At 40.5% G+C, this 22,227-nt stretch overlaps 1 protein-coding gene across 1 annotated transcript in view; it reads right to left on the bottom strand.

The window, feature by feature from the left end:
* Grin2b (glutamate ionotropic receptor NMDA type subunit 2B) overlaps window positions 1-22,227 on the bottom strand; it is a 401,948-nt gene that overhangs the window by 101,478 nt on the left and 278,243 nt on the right. The window contains exon 6 of the mRNA XM_078015203.1: window positions 7,018-7,132. Coding sequence (XP_077871329.1) covers window positions 7,018-7,132 — 115 coding nt within the window. The remainder of the gene's footprint in view (window positions 1-7,017; window positions 7,133-22,227) is intronic.

Raw genomic sequence — 22,227 nt, 5'->3', positions numbered from 1 at the left:
CAGTGTTGAGACTTTAGAGGTGAACAGTGCTCCTCCTTCTGCTCCTCCTCTTCCTCCTGAGGGCTGAACCCCAGAGGTCTCTTCCTGAACCCCCACCCCCACCCCAAAAGGAAGTACACAAACACACAATGGCTAGGGCTCTGGGAAATCAGGGGAAAAAAAAGATAAGGGAACATTTGAATGTGAGGCTCTGCAGTAATCCCAACTCAAGAAACACCTTCAAAATATGTAATCCAGTGGCCCCATAAAATTGTCATAAATATGTTAGTACTTATCACTTACCAAGCAACAGGAAACGTCACCCTGATGTCAGACCATACCAAATAGTAGGACTAGACAATCACCTTAGGTTCCAAATGTTAAGTGTCACCATAAGCACATTTCTTCTTGCAATGCACTTGGGGGTTTTTTTGTTTGTTTGTTTCTTTGTCCTATTGTTGATAATCTCAGTCACTAGGAAAACTACGATACTGAAGTGGCGGGAGCAGTCCTTGGCTCACGGTAAATGTGAAATAATTATGTTTGGGAAGAAAGCAAGCAGGGAAGGGAGAAAGGCAAAGAGAGAAGAAGAGACCAAGAGGAGGAAAGGGAAGTCAGAGGGAGGAAGGGAAGGGAGGAAAATTCTCGAAGCCACATGGTTTGTGCATGGCTGTTTGAGCAGGACTGTACTTTACAGAGATAGGACTTGCCCGATTTCCGTAACTTTCAATGTGATCCCCTGGTGTTGCTAACCAGTGCTCAACACTTCTCTCTATTAAGAAATTCTCTGTAGTCAATATAAATCCTTTCTGCTTGATCTTAAGCCCACTTACTCTTGTTCTGTCTCAGGAGAAAGTGAACAGCTGATCTCCACACTTGGTACAATTATTCTTCATACATTTAAAGAGGGTGAGTCATCACTTCATTGGCTTCTTCTTCTTCCCCTTAATGACCCAAATTCCCATAGCCTTTCTCTGCGGATTCTGCATTCCAATCCCTTAATCCAATGGTGCATATTAGTACTCAGTTCAAAGATGGTAAGAATAGTGTGTTGTCAAGCGATGGTTTCAGGAGATCCAGAACAAGCCCCTTTGACACAAGGAGCTTCTATTCTAACCCTTAGAAAAAGCATGGATATTCCCCTGGAGTAAGTGTAGATTCTTCTCTGAGGTGGGAAGATGGGACGAAGTTGGTACAGGTGCATTTAAGCAGTTACCAAATATTTACTGGCCTACTCGGGAGAGCCTTGCACCGCTCTGGGCACAGAAGTACAGTGACGATGCAATCAGATGTGGCTCCTGTGTTCACGAGCAGGCTGTCAGTTTTTCCATAAAAGAATGTGTATGCATGTGAGGGGACGAGGAGGCTGTTTTATTTTTTTGTCAGTTGAAAGCTTTCGAATTGTATCTGCCACAGTAGCAATTAACCTCTATTATATTATCACCAAATTGATCACTATGGAATATGGTCACAATTGCCCTTTGGAAGATAGTCTCACAAAGCATCCACAGCTGGATGTGAGGTTGCCAGACACTAGCATCCCATCTTATACGTCCCAGGCTCCAGATACTGGTATTCTGTCTTTACTATATTGCTGTGGCTGCTGTAGCTCTTGAGGGTCTTCCTTTTCTCAGTTGTGTTACCCTCCCTCCCACTGATCCACCCATTAATTTATCAGCACTATTATGGGTCCAGCACTGAGTGCCAATCACTTTCATTTCTAGCCCTTCCTTCCCTGGTGAATGTGGCTGTGACATCTCAGTTCTGCAAACAATGGGTCCTGGGAGTCCAAAGAATGAACTGAACCACTGAGAATGCTTTAATCTATAAGGAGAGGGCATTTTCTAGTGGGTAAGGGCAGAGAAGAGAGTGAGTTTATAAGACACACCTCTGGTGTCTTTGGGGAGAAGATAAGCAGGGATGTGAATTTTACATATCTTCCTTTAATTCTGACCCAGACAGCCCCTTTAAGTTCTGTTTACATCTTCTGGCCTAAAAATGCATCATCATCATTTCTTGAAGTCATTACTCTGAACACACCCCCACTGCATTTCATTTTTATTATCCCCATTTTAGGAACGATTAAATGGAAGCAGAGAGCAATTGCAATGAAGCAAATCATGAGAGGCTCTGATAGAGACAGAAGCCTGAAAGCTGATTGAAACTGCTTCTCTGTGCCAGACTATTTTTAATGCAAGTTTATGCAGCTGTCCCCCACTTAGAGAGTCTTACAAATGAGCCCACTCTGCACTCGATCATTTTTTCGCCACCCCCTGCCCTTTTCAACTCACCTTGCCATGTCTGCCTGCATGCGTACACGTGTGTTTCTTTCTAAATGTCCTTCACCACATTCCTACACACCAGAGATGCTCTTGGCTTTCCGTGAATACAATTCTGATTTAAGGACAGGATATAGGATCCCACTAAAGGGTCATAAAAGGTTGAGTAAATATATCAAATCTGTTCATATTTGTAATATTTTCAGAGGAATACATAAGATACTGGCAACAGCGACTGCTCTGGGGAGGGGGACTAAGGACTGTTTATTACGCGATCATCTGTATCATTTACCTTTTACCATGTGCCAACGATACCTTGAAACGTTGTAAAATCGCATTTAATCTTTACAACAGCTTTATGTAAAACCCTATTTTACTAAAGGGAAATAAGTATTTGCAGTTACTCATTCAGGTTTATAGAGCTGACAAATGGCCACACAGGGAGCAGAATGCAGGTCTTCTGATTTCCAGAACCACAGCCTAGGTTGTGTTGACTTTGAGTTTTTTCAGAGGAACCAAATTTATAAGACAGTAGCTTTGGGACTCCTTGTAAGAAACTGAATGAATCCTGTGGAATCCATCACCCGGAGTGCATCAACTCAACGATTCTTCCTCCAGCTGAGGCTCCTTGTTAAAAGCTGTTTACGCACAGCTCCGCTGGATACTGAGCCTCCCTGAAGACCTCCCCTGGGTCCTTCACTGGAACTGCAATAGTCACTCCAAGCCTGGGAAAGGTACCCTCTCCTGGTCTCTTCAGCAAACCACTCTGTCTGAATGGGGGATTTTCAGAGTCAAAGTAAAATATTGGTCAATATCTAACTTTCCTAAGCATACAGATTCTTCATTTATTTAACAATTATCTCTGAATGGTCACTCTGAGCCAAACACTCTTCTTGAGTGTTAGAATTATAGAGATGAGCAAGGTCCTTGTCCCCATAAAGCCTCCGTCCTGGTGTGAAGAGACCAGTAATAAATAAGCAAGCAAGTAAATAAGGAGGATGCTGGATAATAAGCATCGTGAAGAAAATTAAAATCAACTTGTGAAAGAGTGACTCGGTAGCCTTTCTGGTGACATGATATTTACCTAAAAGACAAGAACATATGCCCTAGGAACTATTGTATACTTCAGCTGTCACTCAGTTTCCATTCCAGTCTCCTTTTATTTACAACATAAATGGTAATCCCAGCAGTGAGAGATCTAACCATCTTCTTAGATCTTCTTAGATCTTAGATCTCTGTAAGAGATCTAACCATCTTCTTAGTCTCATGCCATCATTTTAAAGAAAAGGAAAGAAGAAGCAAGAGAAGTGAAAAGAGCCAGCCCTCGGCTAGTGAGTGCCTGGATAAGTAGCTCCTAACCCAGATGCTCCTGCAAATCCGGCTTCCCTCCCTGCTAATCTTCTCAGCATCCAGCAACTCCTTGTAGAATGCTCACCCTGGTGCCTGCCTCTCTGGAGTCACAGACACCAAATCTTCCTGGACCACAGAGCACCTAGTGCAACAGTGGCAAGGATCTTGAGAATGACCCTAGAGGCCAAAATAATAGTGGAAGAAAAGGTCCAACCTTTTATAGTGCAATTTCCCCTCATCCCATCCATTTGCCAGAGCTGCTTTTGGCTCCTGTGGCTCCTCCCTGCTTCTGGGTGACTCTCTAACAGAACTTGAGTTTGGGAGTTGCATGTATATGCAAACCCCAAAACACTAAACATCTCTCTTCAGAAATGTTCCCTGGTTTTACCAAGTTGATATAAAAATCTTCTATTCTTCTGATTTCTCAACCCCTCTCAAAAATGCTTTACAAATTGATTAACCACAGAATTTCTTTAAATAGCAAGTTCCTTCGGTACAAAGTATGATCTATAAAAATTCAATCTACATAAAGATTTTATTCCCCCCTTCAAAAAAAAAAAATGCAAACCCAGCTATTGTGTCAAGGGCAATAGCATAAACTTGGACTCTTAATGACAGATTTTGGACCTTCATTATGTAATGAGAGTCATTCAAAATGAATGTAATCATTCATTTTGCAAAAATTTATTGAACTGCTCTATGCAATTCACTCTTCAGGCTGCTGTGAGGACACACCATAAGACGACATAGCCTCTGCCCTCTGGAGGCATGCATGCCCACAACGCTAACACAAGGAGGGTGTGACAGTGCAGCAACAGAAACGTGGAGTGAGGCTTCAGGGAAAGGGAGGGAGCATTACACTGCAGTCAAAGATCAGGGAAGGAGGCAGTGACATTTTAACTGGGCTTTGAAGGATGCTTGTGAGTTGTATAACTGTACAATGCGTTCCAGGAAAAGGAAACATGATGACATGCTGTACAGGGGGCAAGACATACAAGGGCACATTCTCAGAAAAGAAAGGAGTAGGAAATGAGGAGGAAGAGGCAGGCCTTGGAAAGTAGACCAGAGCCAGTACAAACACGGGTAACATGTGGACCTAACAAGTAAATCATAAAAGCCTTGAGTGGGTTTGGGGCAGGGAAAGAATATACAGTTGTGTTTTAGGAAGCTCATTCCAGCACCCACAAGTGGGGTTGATCTAAACAAAAGTTGAGTCAGGGACAAAGAGGCCTGTTCAAAAAATTATCCCATGGTTCCTGGGTCATATTTAAAGTATGGAATAACCAGGAGAGCTAGGATTGATAAACATCAGAAGGAGGGTCTGGGGAGAAAGGGTTGAGGGCCACGGGCCTCAGATCCCAGCCTAAGGAAGGGATGCTGCAGGACTATGGGTGGTGTCTCTTTAAGGACAGTTACGAGATGCCTCCTGCTTGAGACTGTAATCATGAGTCCACTGCAGGAAAGCCACTCCCGCTGGACGTCTGTCTTCTGAGCCATGTTTGAAGCCTCAGTTATGAAGAACTTCTCTTTTGGAGATATACAGAAGTGTCTGTTCTACATGAGGAGCCAGAACACTTCTGAAATCATGATGTCTTTACAGCAGCAGCAAGAAGCAGCTTGACTCGGGTGGAGAGCAGGAGTCCAGGGAACAACCATTTCTGAGGGAGGGTAACTTAACCAAGAGCATCAGGCACGATGTAAGCTTTGTAACTATGCCTGATGACAGCGACTGTTTGACAGACTGAGGTCTCTCAAAACTCCGAGTATCAGGTTCCAGGTTCCAGTAGCTGAGCCACACGTGTCTTGTTCACAAGTGGGTGTTCTATAACTAACCATCCTGGGATCTCTGGGACAAGATCATGAATTTCAGGGAGTTTCTCTCTGATCTCTTTCTGGCTGTTCTTTCTAGAAATGTCTAGCTTAGTCCTATAGTTTGAAGTGTGAATGTCCTCCAAACGAGGCTCCCCCACTTGCCTATCAGGCTATTGGGAGATGGTGGAACCTTTAGGACCTGGGGTCTAATGGGAGGATATTAGGTCATTGGAGCCAGGGGATATTGGAACCCGAACCATTCCTGTCTCTCTCTGCTTCCTGGCCCCCATGAGGTGGGTGAACAGGGCCTCCTCCACCACATGCTCCCTACTATGATGCCCCACCACAGGCACAAGGCAACAGGGCCAGATGACCGTGGACTGGAACCTCTGAAGCCGTAAGCCAAAATAAATCTTTCCTCCCTAGAGGCTGAGTTATCTCAGGGATGCTGTCACAGTGATGGAAAACTGACTAACACACTTGGTTTCCACTGGAAACCCTACTGGCATTTTAAAAGCCTGTTTCAGCCAATTGGTCCATGGAGTCTATGGAATTTGTGGTTAAGCAGTTTCCCAATGTGTTTTCATGGACTATGACTATCACAAAGGGGGTCTTGGGGTCAAATAATTCAGGGAAGTGCCATATTAGATAAAAATTTAAGACATTTGTTTGCTATTTGAACTTTCAAATGCTAATATGTTCTGAGATGCTCCTGGAGTGAGAAATAATAATTAGTATTTCTTAATCATATTTATCTGCAGAACCATTTTTTTTAGCAAAGTGTCTCAAGGGACAAGCGTCCAATAAAACATACCTGGAGAAAGATCAGTGATAAAACAACACTCTTGGGAACATCTGTGTTTACTTAGGAATCTGAAATAATAACTAAAGCTAAATATTTATTGAGTGATCACTGTGTACCAGGCAGTTTTTCCAGTATTTTATAGGTATTAATATATTTAATCTTCATATCTGTGATATGAGTTCTATGATTATTCCTATTTTACAGTTGAGGAAATTGAGTATGGAATAGTAAAAAGATCTGCCCAAAGTCCTAAACAAACAGGTTAGTGAGCAGCAGAGCCAGCCTGATGCCCACAGACATTAATTTCTAATGGTAGAATTTTAAATATTGTGATCAGCTGGCAGTGGGAGAGATTCTGAACAGAGCTGTGCATGGTAACTCTTCAATCACAGTAAATCTCTGCATGTTTGCTCATCACCTAGGCTTTATGGGCCTCCTCGGACACTGGGTAGGACACAACTTCTGAATGGTACCACCCGTTTGGTTTCTTCACCAAATTATGTTACATTAACATATATAACCTTCCATTAAAACAGTCATGATTCAGACAGCAATGGAACCACCAGTGATAAACAGAAATGTATAAAGAAAACAATCTTTTGATGACCAAAGAAGCAGGAAAATAAAGATGCAAGTTTTGAGATCTAGTTTCTCCTGCGTTCTCCAAGTTTTGGCCTCTTGTTCCCTGGGTCTAGGGATGAAAACCAAGGGACTTCTTTCCTTTAATGTGTCACAAAATTTCACATCCCTACCCCTATGTTTTGCTTAAGAATTGCCAAAGACATGTCCTACCCTCTCCCACTTCCTCTCCTTGTTCAGAAGGATTATCACCAGTTTCGGGTGCATCTGGTAGCCATCTTCACTGAAGGACAGATTTCTCCCCTCAAAAGTGACATTGATCAGATACCTGTGAAGATAAAATAAAAGTAAGATTAAAATATGAAAATAGCATCCAAAATCAAGATAGCCAGGTAGAGGGAGAGAAAGGTGGATGGAGACAGATGCAGAGAGAGATACAATAGATATCATCAGAATATACAGATATCATCAGAAAGCTTGGTTCTCCTCAACTCCCAGGTGATTATGCAATAGAATCATCCAAGTATTCACCTATAGAAATCATATAACAAAACACTATAATAACTTAAAATAAGGTCACCTGGTTTGAGTTCAGTCTGTAGCTATGACTTGGAGCAAATCATTTAGCATTTGTAACTTCATTTTCTCCCCCTATCTGCAGAAAGTGAGGGTAATAAAGGGCCCACCTTTCTTGGTTTGTAAGGCCTAAATGGGATAGCTAGGTTAAGCACTTACCATGGGGCCTGGTGCAGAGTAAAACCTCAGTAAGTGTTAACAATTATTCATACATAAAAGGAGGTAGAGTAAAGCGGGTGGAGGAGGTAAAGACAAGAAAGTGACATAGCTGGGCACGGTGGCGCTGATAATTCCAGTGGCTCGGGAGGCTGAGGCAGGAGGATCTTGAGTTTAAAGCCAGCCTCAGCAAAAAGTGAGGCGCTAAGCAATTCAGTGAGATCCTGTCTCTAAATAAAATACAACATAGGGCTGGGGATGTGACTCAGTGTTTGAGTTCCCCAGCATTCAATCCCTGGTACCAAAAAAGAAAAAAAAAAAAAGGAAGAAAAGAATGTGACAAAATTCTGCTAAGAAAGATGGCATGTGGGAATTTAGGCCCTCTCCCCATTCTCTAGAAAAGCACATACTCTCTAACTCTTACTGAGGACTTGCCCAGTCTATATTTCTCAAAGTTGTGTGATGAGTCCTATTGGCACCACAGAATACATCTGAAAATCAGGGTTTTGTATTATGTATAACGAACAGAAAATACCTGAGGGTGGGAATAGCAAAGGAGGGCATTTCAGAGTGCTTTAGGGACATGAGCACAAATTAGCAGAAACTCTGGAGGTAACTGAAGTCATACCAATGAAATTGTCTTCCTCCTGGATACCTGTACCCCAGCCCCTGGGTTCCTTTGCAGCTGACTGTGATCTCCAATGCAGTTTCTTCACTGGAAATTACCCTAGGTATCCTCAGTACAACTGCATTAATGCAACCAGCCTGATGGTAATTAATGTCCTTTTACTACAGTGGCCCAAGGAATCAATGATGATCAGCTCTGCATTCACATGACTTGCTTCTTGAGCTTTGGGCCTGATGCTGCTTATCAGATGGATCTCTGTTAAGAAGTAAAGGGGGCATCCTACAAGAACAATAGAAGAGGCAGCTTTAAGGTCCTCTCTTTTAATGCTTCTCTTTCAATGAAACTGGGAGACTCTTGGAATCTTTCAGGTCACATTACGTTAAATGAAAAGGTCACTAGAATTCATAGCCTTTGACAACTGTAAGGATGTCTGGGCAGTATGACTCATACCTTCATGGATCAGTTCTCGCTTCTAGAATTCTGGGGGACTTTTTTCAGCCTGTTATTTATTCCCTTGGTCTTGCATTGCTTCACAAACGCAATCAAGAGCACAAAAGATGCCCCCAAAGTAAAGATCCCTAGAATTTTAGTACTTACAGAGATTGTTATAATCAGGCAGCTCGCCACATCTTGGAGGGGACATCCCCCTTAACAACATCATAAAACCGGTCGTCTTAGCTCTTGATTACTTCCATTCATGGGGAACTTACCTTACCATACCATCCTCCACCCTCAAGACGCCATCTCACAGTTCTATCTTACTTTAAGTCAAAATCTGCTCCTTTGTGATTTTTTGATACTTTGTTCCTTTTTCAGATATTTTACAGTCTTGTTCTAATCCTTTTTCCAGATGAGAATTCCTCATGGTATTGGAAGACATTTAGCATGTATCCCTTATAAAATCAATTTTCATTTTTAAAGAAACCCTGGGTTCATTTAAGTTGACAGATTAGGAAACAAGCACATTATTTACCCAATGTTACATTACCAATTGAAAGCAGAAGTTAGCACTTGAAGTAACGTGTCCTTTCTACCATACTATCCTTATTCTCATACGTAACATTGGGTTTAACATCCACGGTCTCCTTCCATATCTGTCATATGCTTCAATCAGCTAAAGTGACACACCTCGGATCCCACTCAGGGCTCCACACAGCATCTTCTCTGTTCCTTGAACTGCTTCTCACCTCTTAGCTCAGCACTACTTCCCAAAACCCATCACTGGTTTGAAGAAAACAATTAGGTCTCCCGTCGTTTGGAACCATCCCAACACCCACCCTAAAGCCCTGTAGAATTCTTTCTAAGGAATAGAATTACAAAACCACAAAACAGAGTATTTTAAACTAACAAAGTAGAATTTAAGCACCCAGCATCAGTAACTTGGAAAATAGGTTCTTACCATGACAATACTGGATTACTTAGAATAATTATTAGAAGTCTTCAGAAGAAGATGAAACACACAAAATAGTTTAGTCCCATCTCTTTTTCTGAGTGAAGGAAGAAAGGAGAAAGAGAGAGAAAGGAAAGAAAAGAAAGAAGCAAAGAAGGAAAATAAATTACTTGGCTTGAGCACCCATCTTTCTACCAGATATGACTCTGACTTTTGACTTTATCTAAAACACCATTAAAAATACTTAAAGGAAGTTTCCATTTCAGAGGGCGATTATAAAATAGAAGTCCTAGAAATAATTCAACTAACAATCTGCATGCATGGAATAAGCATAGAGCCTCTCAAGATGACTCCTTTGAAGGGGACATCCTTGAATGGGGTGTATAAGATGAGAAATTTGAACTTTCCAGAGATGAACCACACTCATGGGCAATGTAACTGGCTTGTAGTTAAATTTCTCTGGTTATTCTTGCTCCAGATCCTCCCGATTTTCTTTAGGAACTGTTTTCCTTCTAGAGTAGTCACCCTTTTCCTACTGTGAAAGTTAATTTGATCTACCTAATATCTAAGCACTTCTCAGATATTTCACATTTATCAACAATGTTAATAAAATTTTGACAGTATACAAAATATTCTTCTCCAAAGTATTTTTAATCATTTATATCCTTCAGCAGCATATATATTAATCATTCACATTGTGCTTTTCTGAGTAATTCCCGGTGATGTGACACCATTCAGCTATTAGCGAGGAGTTTGCAAAATGTACACCATCCTTGAGCAAGGATCCTCCGTGAGCAGCAGAACAAACTAATCCACTCAGTGAAGTGAAGAGTGTGGGGGGAAAAAGGTGTGTGTGTGTGTGTGTGTGTGTGTGTGTGTGTGTGTGTGTGTTTCCCTTCTAAACATGTGACCTTGGCACCAAACCCTCAGTTATTCCTCTTTAAAATGGAAGACATGGTTTTACCCCCAGCTTCTCAGGGCAGACTGTTGTAATGAACAAAGGAAACAGTGGAAAGGAAAATTATCTACAATATTATACAAATATATAACAGGGAGCATTCAGAAAAGAATAGGTGAGCATGATTTAAATACTTAGAACTAAGAAACTTGCTAAAGTTTGAACCTCAGTGAATAAAAATGGGAATAAACTACATTTTAACAAGATCAACCTGTCAATAGAATACATCTGAGGAATAGAGTCTGGATTGCATATGTGGAGGATAAACTAGATCAAATGGTCATATTAACCAATTTAACTTTCCTTAAGACCTGAAAATATTCAACTACCCTTTCCTCTTGCAATACTTTATCAATTTTGAATATCAATTAAAACCTCATAGCTTTTGTATGTAAATCCTGGGTAAAGGATTAAACTATAATGAAGATTAAAGGATCCCATAGCCAATCTACTTTTGTAGCAACATGTCACCCTCAAGTGCACAGTCTGAAATCCTAGCTTCAAGTGGGAAATTCAAAAGATTTCCCCATAAGACCCCTGCACACCTTATTAATTTGACACAGTTTTAAAAACTGCTTTATTTGTCTCTAGTATGTAGTTTGACATCTAAGAAATCAGAGGGCTTGTCTCATAAAGTTCTTTTTTTATTTTTTTTTTTGGTAGTGGTGCTGGGGATTGAACCCAGGACCTTATTCATGTAAGGCACATACTCTACCAACTGAGCTATATCCCCAGCCCCAATAAAGTTCTAATTCAGAATACAGAATCTCAGATTGATGGAACTAGTAGAAAAAAATAGAAAGTCTATACTGAGCTCCCTTATTGTAGAGAAGAGGTCCCAAGATGCTAAATGACTTTTTCCCAAGTGACCTTCCTACTCAGGACTGGAACTCAAGTCTTGATTCTCAGTTCAGGGTCTTTCTTCATGACGTCAACAACTGAAGTGAAATCAGTTTCTCAAAGGCTCTGGTGTGCATTCTAATATTGTCATGTCACACGTCATGGCCTGGACCACAGAGGCCCCTAATGCAGACTGAAGAAAGCAAAATCCTTCTCCTTTCCTGCTTGCCTCCTTGTTGAGAAAGAGCCTCAGAATCCTGATGGGCTCAGAGCCAACACATTTGTTTTATATGGCCAAAGTCACACTCCAGTGCGTTTAATGGGGTCGAGCTGAGGTTAACAAGCCCTTGTGCCTCTGCGACTTTGGCCATGTCACGTAGAGCTCATCCACTGCACCATACTGATGCTTAAGGCAATGATGGAGCAGCATGCCCTGTGTAGGAGGCACTTGAAGACACCCTACCAGAATGTTCTCAGCAAACCAAGAGCCCTGGCACTGCAATACATTTCTTCTCTCCATATTTTCACAAAGCATTAATTTTTCTTTAGAAAGAATTAACAGTCGTTGGTGTGGTAGTAAGGGAGACATGGCATCTCATCTCATCTAAGACTTTTCCTTTGGCAGATGAAGTCCAGAAAACTTTTGTGGCTTGATCAAGATGGGAAGATAGGACCAGGAACAGGGTCCCGATGTCTTCAATCCTAGGCCATGCATTCACCATCATGCCTTAAAATGATGGTGAATTTCCAGAGCTCTCATTTCAATTCTATAGTCACTGAAAGTAATGTGAAAAGGAAGTGCAGTTCTAGGCAGGGGTGTTGAATTTTTGACTCCTAGTTTCTAATATTTTGGCTCTGAAAATCTATATTTGAACTTTGTGTCACTAGCATGTCTTTACCTCGGAAGCCTGTGGCTCCTCGTCTACTGAATACACTGATTCTTAACCATTTTGGCTTGACTGGTGTTGGGAGCTACAGGGAGACTCTTTCAATATGTTTTTTTTTTAATCTACATTTCTATTCCTCTTTTAAATTATTTTTACTGTGTATATTTGAGGTATACAATATGATATTATGTGACACATATAGATCATAAAAAGTTTTACTGTAGTGCAGCAAATTAACATGTCCATCATCTCTCATTTCACCTGGTTAATACTGTGGCTATTATGTTACGGCACCCTTACCATCTGAACAGCAAGACCACAGATCTTTCAAAGTCTTTCAAAAGAGTGGAATATCCTCTTAGAAGTTACTATTACTTATACCCATTTTTTTTTCTCTAGAAGTAGTAGAAACAATTTCTCATAGATCAGAAACAATGGACTTTAAAACTTTTAATTTTAAACAGTTACCTAAATAGAGACCAGTATTAAAGAGGTAAAGATATTTACAAATTATATGTTCAATGTTATGTTTGAATAGAACCCATAAACATTTCTGAATATTTCCTAACTTAGAAATTCATAATTATCAGAATGAATCCAAAAGGTCAACCCAGTATAATGTGCTCAATGTGACAGGTCATGGTCAGTGGATAATTGTCTCCTGGGCTTAGTGATGGATTCTTCTGGGATCAAACCCAGGAGACTGTTCCCATTAGAAAGATATCCTACATTCAAATGAATGAAAAAGTCTAGACAATGCCCCCAAAATGCCGCTAGAAAGAAAACAAGGAGAAACAAGCAAACAAAAAAGGAAAGAAGTACTGTATGTATTACACACACAGCAATGTAACAAGGTGTTTAAGAGCCAGGATGCTGCAGTCAGATGACCTCTGTTCAAAAACTGGATGCACCGGTGCCTAAGCTGGGTGACAATCTTTTGAAGGTGCATGAATTATTTAGTATTGTCAACAATGGTCTCTTTAGGGAAAAGGTATTTGAAGAGATTAAGTTGCCTTGGAGATACAATGTCGTATACAAAAATATTAAGTCATGCATTGGACAAAATAATTAGAAAAAAAACAGTTTTATAACCTGTCTTTTTCTCTTATTTAGGCAAAAAGCTGTCTAGCAGTGAACCTCAGGAAAAACTAATTTAAAGGGAAGATCATAATATTAACTTAAAATTACTCAAACAGGTTAAAAATAGTTTCTCTTCTAATGAAGTAAATGGTGTTTATGTCATTGATTTATTTTGCAAACAATTTTTCACAAATAGTGAAATGCTCAGTTTGAATGAGACCATATCTAAGACATCGAAATTCTAAACGTGTAGTGTTAGGCTAATGAGACATTAAAGTATCTTGACAACTGGTTGCCCTGCTACTAGTGGTGAGGAATGTGCTTCAGTCCTTTTGCAGTTTGGGCTGCACCACATTCATTTGAGGGTATGTGGTGATGTGTTGGTTAACCATGTATTCCAAAGGGAAAGTCTTTTCACACTCCTGGGTCTAACAGTGAAGCATTTCTAAGAGCTACCACCTGGATACTGTTTTGCAACTGAATGCTGTGTATTTAGTTTTATTTAGTTTTTTTTTAAGAGAGAGAGAGAGAGAATTTTTTAATATTTATTTTTTTAGTTCTTGGCGGACACAACATCTTTGTTTGCATGTGGTGCTGAGGATCAAACCTGGGCCGCATGCATGCCAGGCGAGCGCGCTACCCCTTAAACCACATCCCCAGCCCACTATGTATTTAGTCTTATCTGAAAGTAAAGAAAATAGAGAAGGATTATTGAGGGTCATCCAACAATCTCTGCTTATATATAAGAAGGTGGAGAACATTAACTTCCCTCCAGAAATATTTGACCAATTATCAAATCAGTAAGAAGTCTGAGTGGCTCTCTCACCCCTATCATGATCTCTTATTTACCCATATATACCTTTTCACCAATTGAGGGTCAATGTGGCAGGTCCTGGCCATAAGAATATCCAGTTCTCTCTGGATTTAAGTATGGGTCCATCTAGGATCAAACCTAGGAGCTTGTTCTCATTGGTAAGATATCCTATCCTCAATTGAATGGAAAGGTCTGGACAATGTCCCCAAATTCATAGTAGTGAGAGATGAATAGAAAGAAAATATAAAGGAGAAATGGAATAAGTTATGAGGGAACGAATATAGAATGTATAAAACACACACACACACCACACACACACACATATCTCAAAAGGCAGTATAGCAAGATGTTTAAGAACACAAAAGTCACTTGACCTCTGTTTAAATCCTAGATCTGCCAATTTTGAAGTTGTATGATCTTGCAAGTTATTTAACATCTCTTTGCCTCAGTTTATTCATCATTAAAAATGTGAACAGGAATAGTACCTATTTTAAAAGATTATTATGAGGATTGCATAATTCTATATTACTTAAAGGAGTTAGCACTGTCTCTGTCACAGAGAAAACATTATGCATTTGCTGCTGTTATCATTGTAATTGACTTTTAAAAATATTGCCTGGAATGTCAGAAAATTTGGTGTTTGCATGGACTTTGACATTGAAAGTTGAACATATTGAGACCTGGAGAGATGCTGCATGCTATGGACAATCAAGTTCAGGACCCGGGTCTCCCAAATCCCAGATCTCTGCTTTTCTACAGCACCACCAGGCAGTACATTTCCTCCCATTCCTATAATATCTCAAACTACTAAGGCGTGAGCACATTCACTTTTCCCTATATGATTGGTTAACCCCTGGCAGGTATTTTGCAGTGGAGAACCACTTAATCATGCTACTTCAATATAAAGTTCACTTTCTGAGGAAGGCAAAAGATGAGCTCATATTTTCATAATTTTAGTCTAAAATAAATGATTTCTCAAAATGATCCCATCCTGACCTCCCATAGCCTTGCTTTGAACACTATGTAATTCTCTTTAAAAATCCCTTTAGAGGCCTGCTTTGGGTGCAGGTGCAACACTTCTTTTTTTTCCCCTAATTTTTTAAAAATTATTTCTGCTTCTTTACATACACATGACAGTAGAGTATATTTTGACATATTACACATGGTGTATAACTTATTCTAATTGGGATCCCATTCTTGTGGTTGTATATCATGTGGAGTTTCACTACTCATGTATCCATATGTGAACATAGGAAAGTTCCGATTCATTCTACTGACTTTCTAATCCTATCCATTCTCCTTTCCCTTCATTCCCCTTTGTCTAATCCACTGAACTTTTATTCACGCCCCCATTATGTGTTAGCATCCACATATCAGAGGATTTGGGGGATTAGCTTATTTCACTTGGCATGATATTTTCCAGTTCCATCCATTTACCAGCAAATGCCATAATTTCATTCTTCTTTATGGCTGAATAGTAGTCCATTGTGTATATATACCACATTTTCTTTATCCATTCATCTGTTGAGGAGCACCTAGGTTGGTTCCATAGTTTAGTTATTGAGAATTGAGCTGCTATAAAAATTGATGTGGCTGCATCACTGTTGCATGCTGATTTTAAGTCCTTTAGGTATATTCTGAGAAATGGGATATCTGGGTCAAATTGTGGTTCCATTCCAAGTTTTCTGAGGAATCTCCATACTGCTTTCCAGAGTGGTTCAGGTGCAGCACTTCCTAGGGAACTAGCAATGACATCTTTTGATGCTGATTCATCAAATAATCAGCATATCAAAGCTGCTTCTCATTTAGTTTTGTGCACAGAACTTAGCAGTGAAAAAGGAATCCCTCCTTGTTCTCATGCCCAAGACTCCTAGTACTTCTCTGGCGGAGACATGCTCAGACACTATGGGAAAACCACGGTTACTAGAGGTAATGGGAAAGCTAGAACTTCTAGTGGGAAGGAACCACATAACTTCTGGGCAATGGCAATGTTATTGTTTCAGTTTTTTCCTTTTAGTTCATATTTCCATGATATCCATGAATTAAAATCACTGCCGTTAAAAAAAAATAAATGAAATTCCTTTCCTCTTCCACAGAAAAGGAAAGGAGCCCAGCATACCCCATCAAAACTTAGTAGTAGAACCTTCCCTAGAGAAGATACTAAGTCAAAGACTAGATGATCCCTTAGGGCATTGCTATGTCTTTGTTATGCCTAGTAATGACTTTTTAACATGAGTGTTAAAAAGGTGAACCTACCTTTTTAACACTCATGCATAGGCAATACTCCTCAGGGGTAGGCCAAAATGGGACCAACAACAATGGGCAGAGATTTCTCTCGAATATTGTTTTGACCAGAAACCTTTTTCTTCCTGCCAACTTTTAGATAAATTGACAGAAACCTTGAGCATATATATCCTTGGCCAAGGATCCAAAGTGACCTGGGCAAAGAAAGAGGAGTCTTTTTCTTTTGACCTCCAATTTGTTCTTCCCTCTTCAGGAGACTCTCTCTACTCTCCTACAATTTCAGTTATCAGTAAAATCAACACACTGGAAATACCAGAGTTCATACCCCCTCTGCAGCTACCATATTCTTCTTTCCATCATTCCTTCTACTAGCTCTACTGATGTGGGGGCACAAGAGGTTGAATGAGTTTATAATGCATCAGTGATGGATTCAATCACAGGGATTGTAGTAGTGATTTTGAGGAATTGTCACTCGTGGAAAAAGGGTTATAATTTAGATTTCCAGTAACGTTTACCAGAAATCTTCAAGTAGAGATTTCCAGAAGCAATTATGAGATGAGGATCAATGGGGGAGAATGTTCCAAGAGCATGGAAAGGGTTTCTGACAGAGGACTCAAGATGCCTGGGCGAAGGTTATGTCTTTAGGTGACATGGACAACTTATAATTATATCATGCTACAGGTGCAAGTCAGAGAGAGTGGTGAAGGCTGTTGAGTCATTTGAAAACACATCTCTGACTTAGAAAACCTACTTACATGGCAAGTACTCACTAGTAGAGATCCTGGGTTAAACCCCCAGCATTGCAAAAAACAACAAAAAAGAGCAAAACAAAGAATAACAACGACAAACACACACAACACACACACACACACACACACACACACACACACACCTATCCATGAACCATACCTTCCATGGGAGTAAACTCCTATCACACAGAGAACAAAATGATTTCTTAAGTCTGGGATCCAAGGAAAGACAAGGACAGCAAAAGAGATGCAAAGTGGAATATAAGATGGAATGAAGAAAATGAAGTGTCAGGAAGGTCAGTTAACAATAAGGAGTGTGTTAACCTGGTTTCTATAGCAGGGACTGGGGAATGACTTTTGGGATACTGTTCAGTGAGAGAACCTATCCCTAAGGGTAAAGCTAGTGTTAGAAGCCCAGGAAATTTATACTAGTTAGCGAAAAGGATATCAAGAATCTGAAAACTGTGAAACCAATTACACATAGTCAAAGAGAATACACCAAAATGGAAACCGTAATGCAGGGACAGGTCAAAGGTTATCAGTCAACCCTAGGTCTTCTGTGTCTAGATTTTCTGTAAGTATTGCTCTAAACCATAGTACATTACCCAGATCAGATTAGAATAGAGAGGTAAGGGGAAGATCAAACTTGTTTACTTACTTACTGAAAGACACCCATTAATCTTTTCCAATATTCTAAAATGGATGACCCATGAGTCAGAGTTTCAAGCAAAATGAGGGCAAGAGTTTATGTGAATCAACCCGGTGAGCCTGTCTTCTCACCCCCAAGAAGAGAGCACCATGCACCCCTACGGCATCTTCACAGGGAAGCTAGAAGAAACGTGTAATCATGGCTCCCTGCTGTAACCGTGTGGGGGCTAGAACTGCTGTTTCTTCTTTGTCAGGGGATCCTAGCTCTTTCTCTCCCTCTGTAGGTTGATGTTTCCATGGAAACATGCTCTTTAATGCTTCTGAAATTACTGTGCATTCATGCCATTAACTCTTTGTTGGCCACAGCAGGTCCCAAAGAGATTTCAGCCCCTCTGAAAAGTAATTCCATTCTCTACTTCTTCCTACTGCAAACTTTTTTTTTAAAAAAGGGTAACTGACATTTGATGCCCTTATTTCCTCACCAGACACCACTCCTTAACTCTTGCAATTTTGCCTTTGCCTCTCTCATTCTACCAAAGCCTCTTATGATGTCATCAATAATCAAAGCAAGGTCAACAAAAATAAAATTAGCAGTCTTTGCTTTGTATCCTTCCCCTTGATACTGTACAACTTCCAACAGTTGACACTCCCCAATTTTTTTTTTTTTAGCATTTCTCTTTTCCTTTGCCTATTTGTTGCTTACAGTGAGATAACATCTTGGTTTTCTTTATATATCTCAAGCCAGTCTCCCTCCCTTTTCACTTATTTGCATCTGAACTCCCTAGCTTGAAGGCACCCCGCGACGCGACTCGGGTTTGAGACTATGCTCTCCTCATGTGCAGCCATAGCATCAGCAATCCCACAACATCAAGGCTTCTGAAATCTCTATCACAGGCCCTATCTTTTTCCAGACTTTCAGTTCAACATTTAGGATTGGACTTCTTTACATGAGTGTTTTGCTATCAAGTCAAACCTACCAAGACTAAGTAAGTGCAAGATCGGTTCCTCTGTCTTTTAGCAATGAGACCCCCAACCTTACAGCTTTATAATTCTGGTACAACTTTGATGTCTCTTTTCTCTGTTATAATTTCATCTTTATCACATTAATGTAAAGGAGAAGAAGCCGATTGCTCTTAGGAACTGCATTCCCAGAACCAATCAAATCAGTTGAAAAATCAGCTAGAGTTTAGCATTTTGTACACAATATACCTATTGACAGTTTTTTCCTCCTCAACACACAGTTTTGGGGGTTTTGTCTCCCCAAGGTAAATCAGTCTCATAGCCTTCTAACACGTAAGTGAAATTGCTTGGAAGTCGCATTTCTGCTCTGGCTTCTCAGTTTAAAAAAAATCCAGCAACGCTATCATTTACTGAACACATGCCAAGCTCTGTTCTGGATGCTTTACATTATTTTAAATTCTCACAGCAATTCTACAAAATAATAGCATATATTATATAGGATTATATAATAGCTATATTATAATGAAGCCCCAAGGCTGTTGGCACAGGGAGCTGACCTCTTCTACTTACGAGTGATTCTGAAGCTCAGGCCCTTTCCACAGCCTTACACTAAAATAATATTGTCAAAAGAAGCAATGGTGGGAGAAGAAGGAAACAAAGAAACCACGAAATTCTAACATGGTAGAACTAAAATCCAAACCCAGACCCGAAGGTCTCCACAGTCAGGACTCTTAATCATTATTTGTACTACTGACCAGAAGCCCATCAGGTGCTTTGAATTGTCTCTCATGCAGCACCATAAAGGGAGCCTCTAGGGAGCAGAACAAAACACACAGGCTCTCCGCAGCCCTGAGAAAGACTGGAGGCACATAGCTGGTCAGGAGATGCATTCATGGAATAATAAGAGAACTCTGTTCTCCAGGGGCTGTCAATCTGTCATATTTCACAAGCACTAACCCAAAAAAAGGGAAGAAATGGAATTAATTTGCCTTAAAAGAAAAACAGAAGACAAACCACAAAGCAGTAAGCTTGACTGGACTTATTGAGGAATTAATTCTCAGATCACGCTCTGGGAGGAAGTCAGTTATAAAGTCTAGGACTGTATTCTTGGATTTCTTGTTAGAGAAAGACAACAAAAGCTAGAATATTTATTTGGCTCAGTTAAGATTGGGAAAAAAAGTTTATTGTGGCTTGGCACAGAGTGTCCAAGTTCTCGTTGGACTTAAAAATACAATATTACATATTTCTTTGGGGCTATAACCAACTCTCGCTTATCCTCAATAAGGGAGGCAGAACCACACTTGTGATCCGGACAGCCAGACACATGGGCGCTTCTTAGTATTCCTCCTGCTGGATGGGGTTGCGCTGTAGAATATGCTCTTTCCTTTGGAAATGTTCTTTCTAGGTCCTATCATGCTGCATTATCTTGGTTCTCTTTCTTCATCTGCAATTGCTCCTTCTTGGCCTCCTTTAATGGCTGCTGTGGTTTATCTTTTCCCTTGTTATGTGGTTAAATACTCACTTACTTTGAGAAAATTCTTTTTTTTTCCTTTTTTTTATTGGTTGTTCACAACCTTACAAAGCTCTTGACATATCATATTTCACACATTAGATTGAAGTGGGTTATGAACTCCCAATTTTACCCCAAATGCAGATTGCAGAATCACATCGGTTACACATCCACAATTTTACATAATGCCCTATTAGTAATTGTTGTATTCTGCTACCTTTCCTATCCCCTACTATCCCCCCTCCCCTTCAGACTCTCATGGAGGTGTCAGCCATTCTTATGCCACAAACTCGTCTCTGTGGCCGAGTCCCAGGTGCACTCCTGCGGTCCTGACTTCTCATCCCCCATTTGGGACCCTTTCCAGTCATTTCCACTTGCATTACCCTGTTACAAACTTGTCACACCTGAGCATCGCTGTATCTTCAAATTTTCTGAATTTTATCCGTCAGATTTTCTGAATTTCAAATTCGTCTTTTTCAGTGATTTTAATGTTTATAAAGCTCTTGGAAAGGTGGCCGGCACATGGTAGGCACTGGTAAATATTAATCAGCTTTATTCCTTTAGTCCTGACTTCATCCCTTTCTTAACTACGCATGACGGATGAGTCTCTAGAAACTTTCCCCTTTCTTTCAAAATGCTTCTCGCTTTTGTCTTCAACTTTCCAGGTCTCCAATACTCGTTCTACCAGAGCTTTATCTTCTCATACCCCAATATGTGTGATGGCTCACATCAAGCCCTCTCACTTAACCAGTGTAGGTTCTCCTCAACGTTACATCAGCGAGAGTTCAAAAATCTCCAATGGTTCCCTGCTCTACCCAAGGCCCTCCACATCCTGGTGCCATATACACACATCTGGAGTTCTCTCATCTTCTCCATATGAACCTGTGCAAAAGCCAACTGGCTTCTTCTTCTCTGTCCCCTGAACATCGCACTTTCCTGCCTGCCTGCCTTTTTCTCTCAGTTGCGTGTGATCCAAATATTTCTGATGTTCCTGGGTTTGGATCAGCTCTTACCCTCACTCTCCACTGCCTCCTCCCTCCTCTTCTCCCTGCTTCTCTCCTCCCGCCCTCCCCAGCCTGCAGTCCACACCTCGGCATTTCATTTGTCATTCACCTGACCTGCTTTATTCCTGTGGTTACTTAACTTTTACACGCATGGGTCTTGCCCTCCATGATGAGCAATTCCCTGACTCAAGAAGCAAATCTTCCCCTCTCATCCCTTGAAGAGTCGGGATGAATGCCTTGCTTGTGGTAAGTATTCTATAAATACCTATTGATTTGTTTTGAACATCTAGAAGGCGAGTCTGGGAGCCACCCTTGCTGCTTTCTCACTTCCCACCTCCACTCACCCCCTCCGTGTCACACAGACACACCAGCACTGGGTACTGAATTGCTGCGGAAGAAAGTGACTCCTCTGGTTATTGATTTTAAAAATAATAAGTCCTAAAGAACATATGCATCTTTCTTTCTAAAAATAACGGGATAAAGAGCAGGGTTGATTTCATTCTTACACTGGCTTTTTAAAAAAACTTCTCTTGTTAATGTTTCCTTTGTTATATGGCCCATTAAAACAGCTCTGTTTTGCTCTTTTGTCCACTTATTAATTGGGTTGCTGAGGTTTGTTTTTTTTTTTCCCAGCGTTAAGTTTTTTGAGTTCTTTATATATCCTGAATATTAAAGCCCTATCTAAGGAGCAGGTGGCAAAGATTATCTCCCATTCTGGAGGCTCTCTCTTCATACTCTTGTTTCCTTTGCTGTACAGAAGGCTTTTTAATTTGATGCCATCCCACTTACTGATTTTTGGGTTTATTTCTTGCACTTCAGAGTCTCGTTAAGAAAGTTGGTTCCTATGCCAACATGTTGGAGTGCTGGGCCTACATTTTCTTCTAGCAGTTGCAGAGTTTCTAGTCAAATTCCTAGGCCTTTGATCCACTTTCATTGGACTTGTGTACAGGGTGAGAGATAGGGGTCAAATTTCTTTCTC

Source organism: Ictidomys tridecemlineatus, chromosome 6 (assembly GCF_052094955.1).
Source record: "Ictidomys tridecemlineatus isolate mIctTri1 chromosome 6, mIctTri1.hap1, whole genome shotgun sequence".
Taxonomy (NCBI): Eukaryota; Metazoa; Chordata; class Mammalia; order Rodentia; family Sciuridae; genus Ictidomys; species Ictidomys tridecemlineatus.
This window is presented reverse-complemented; position numbering and strand designations above follow the sequence as displayed.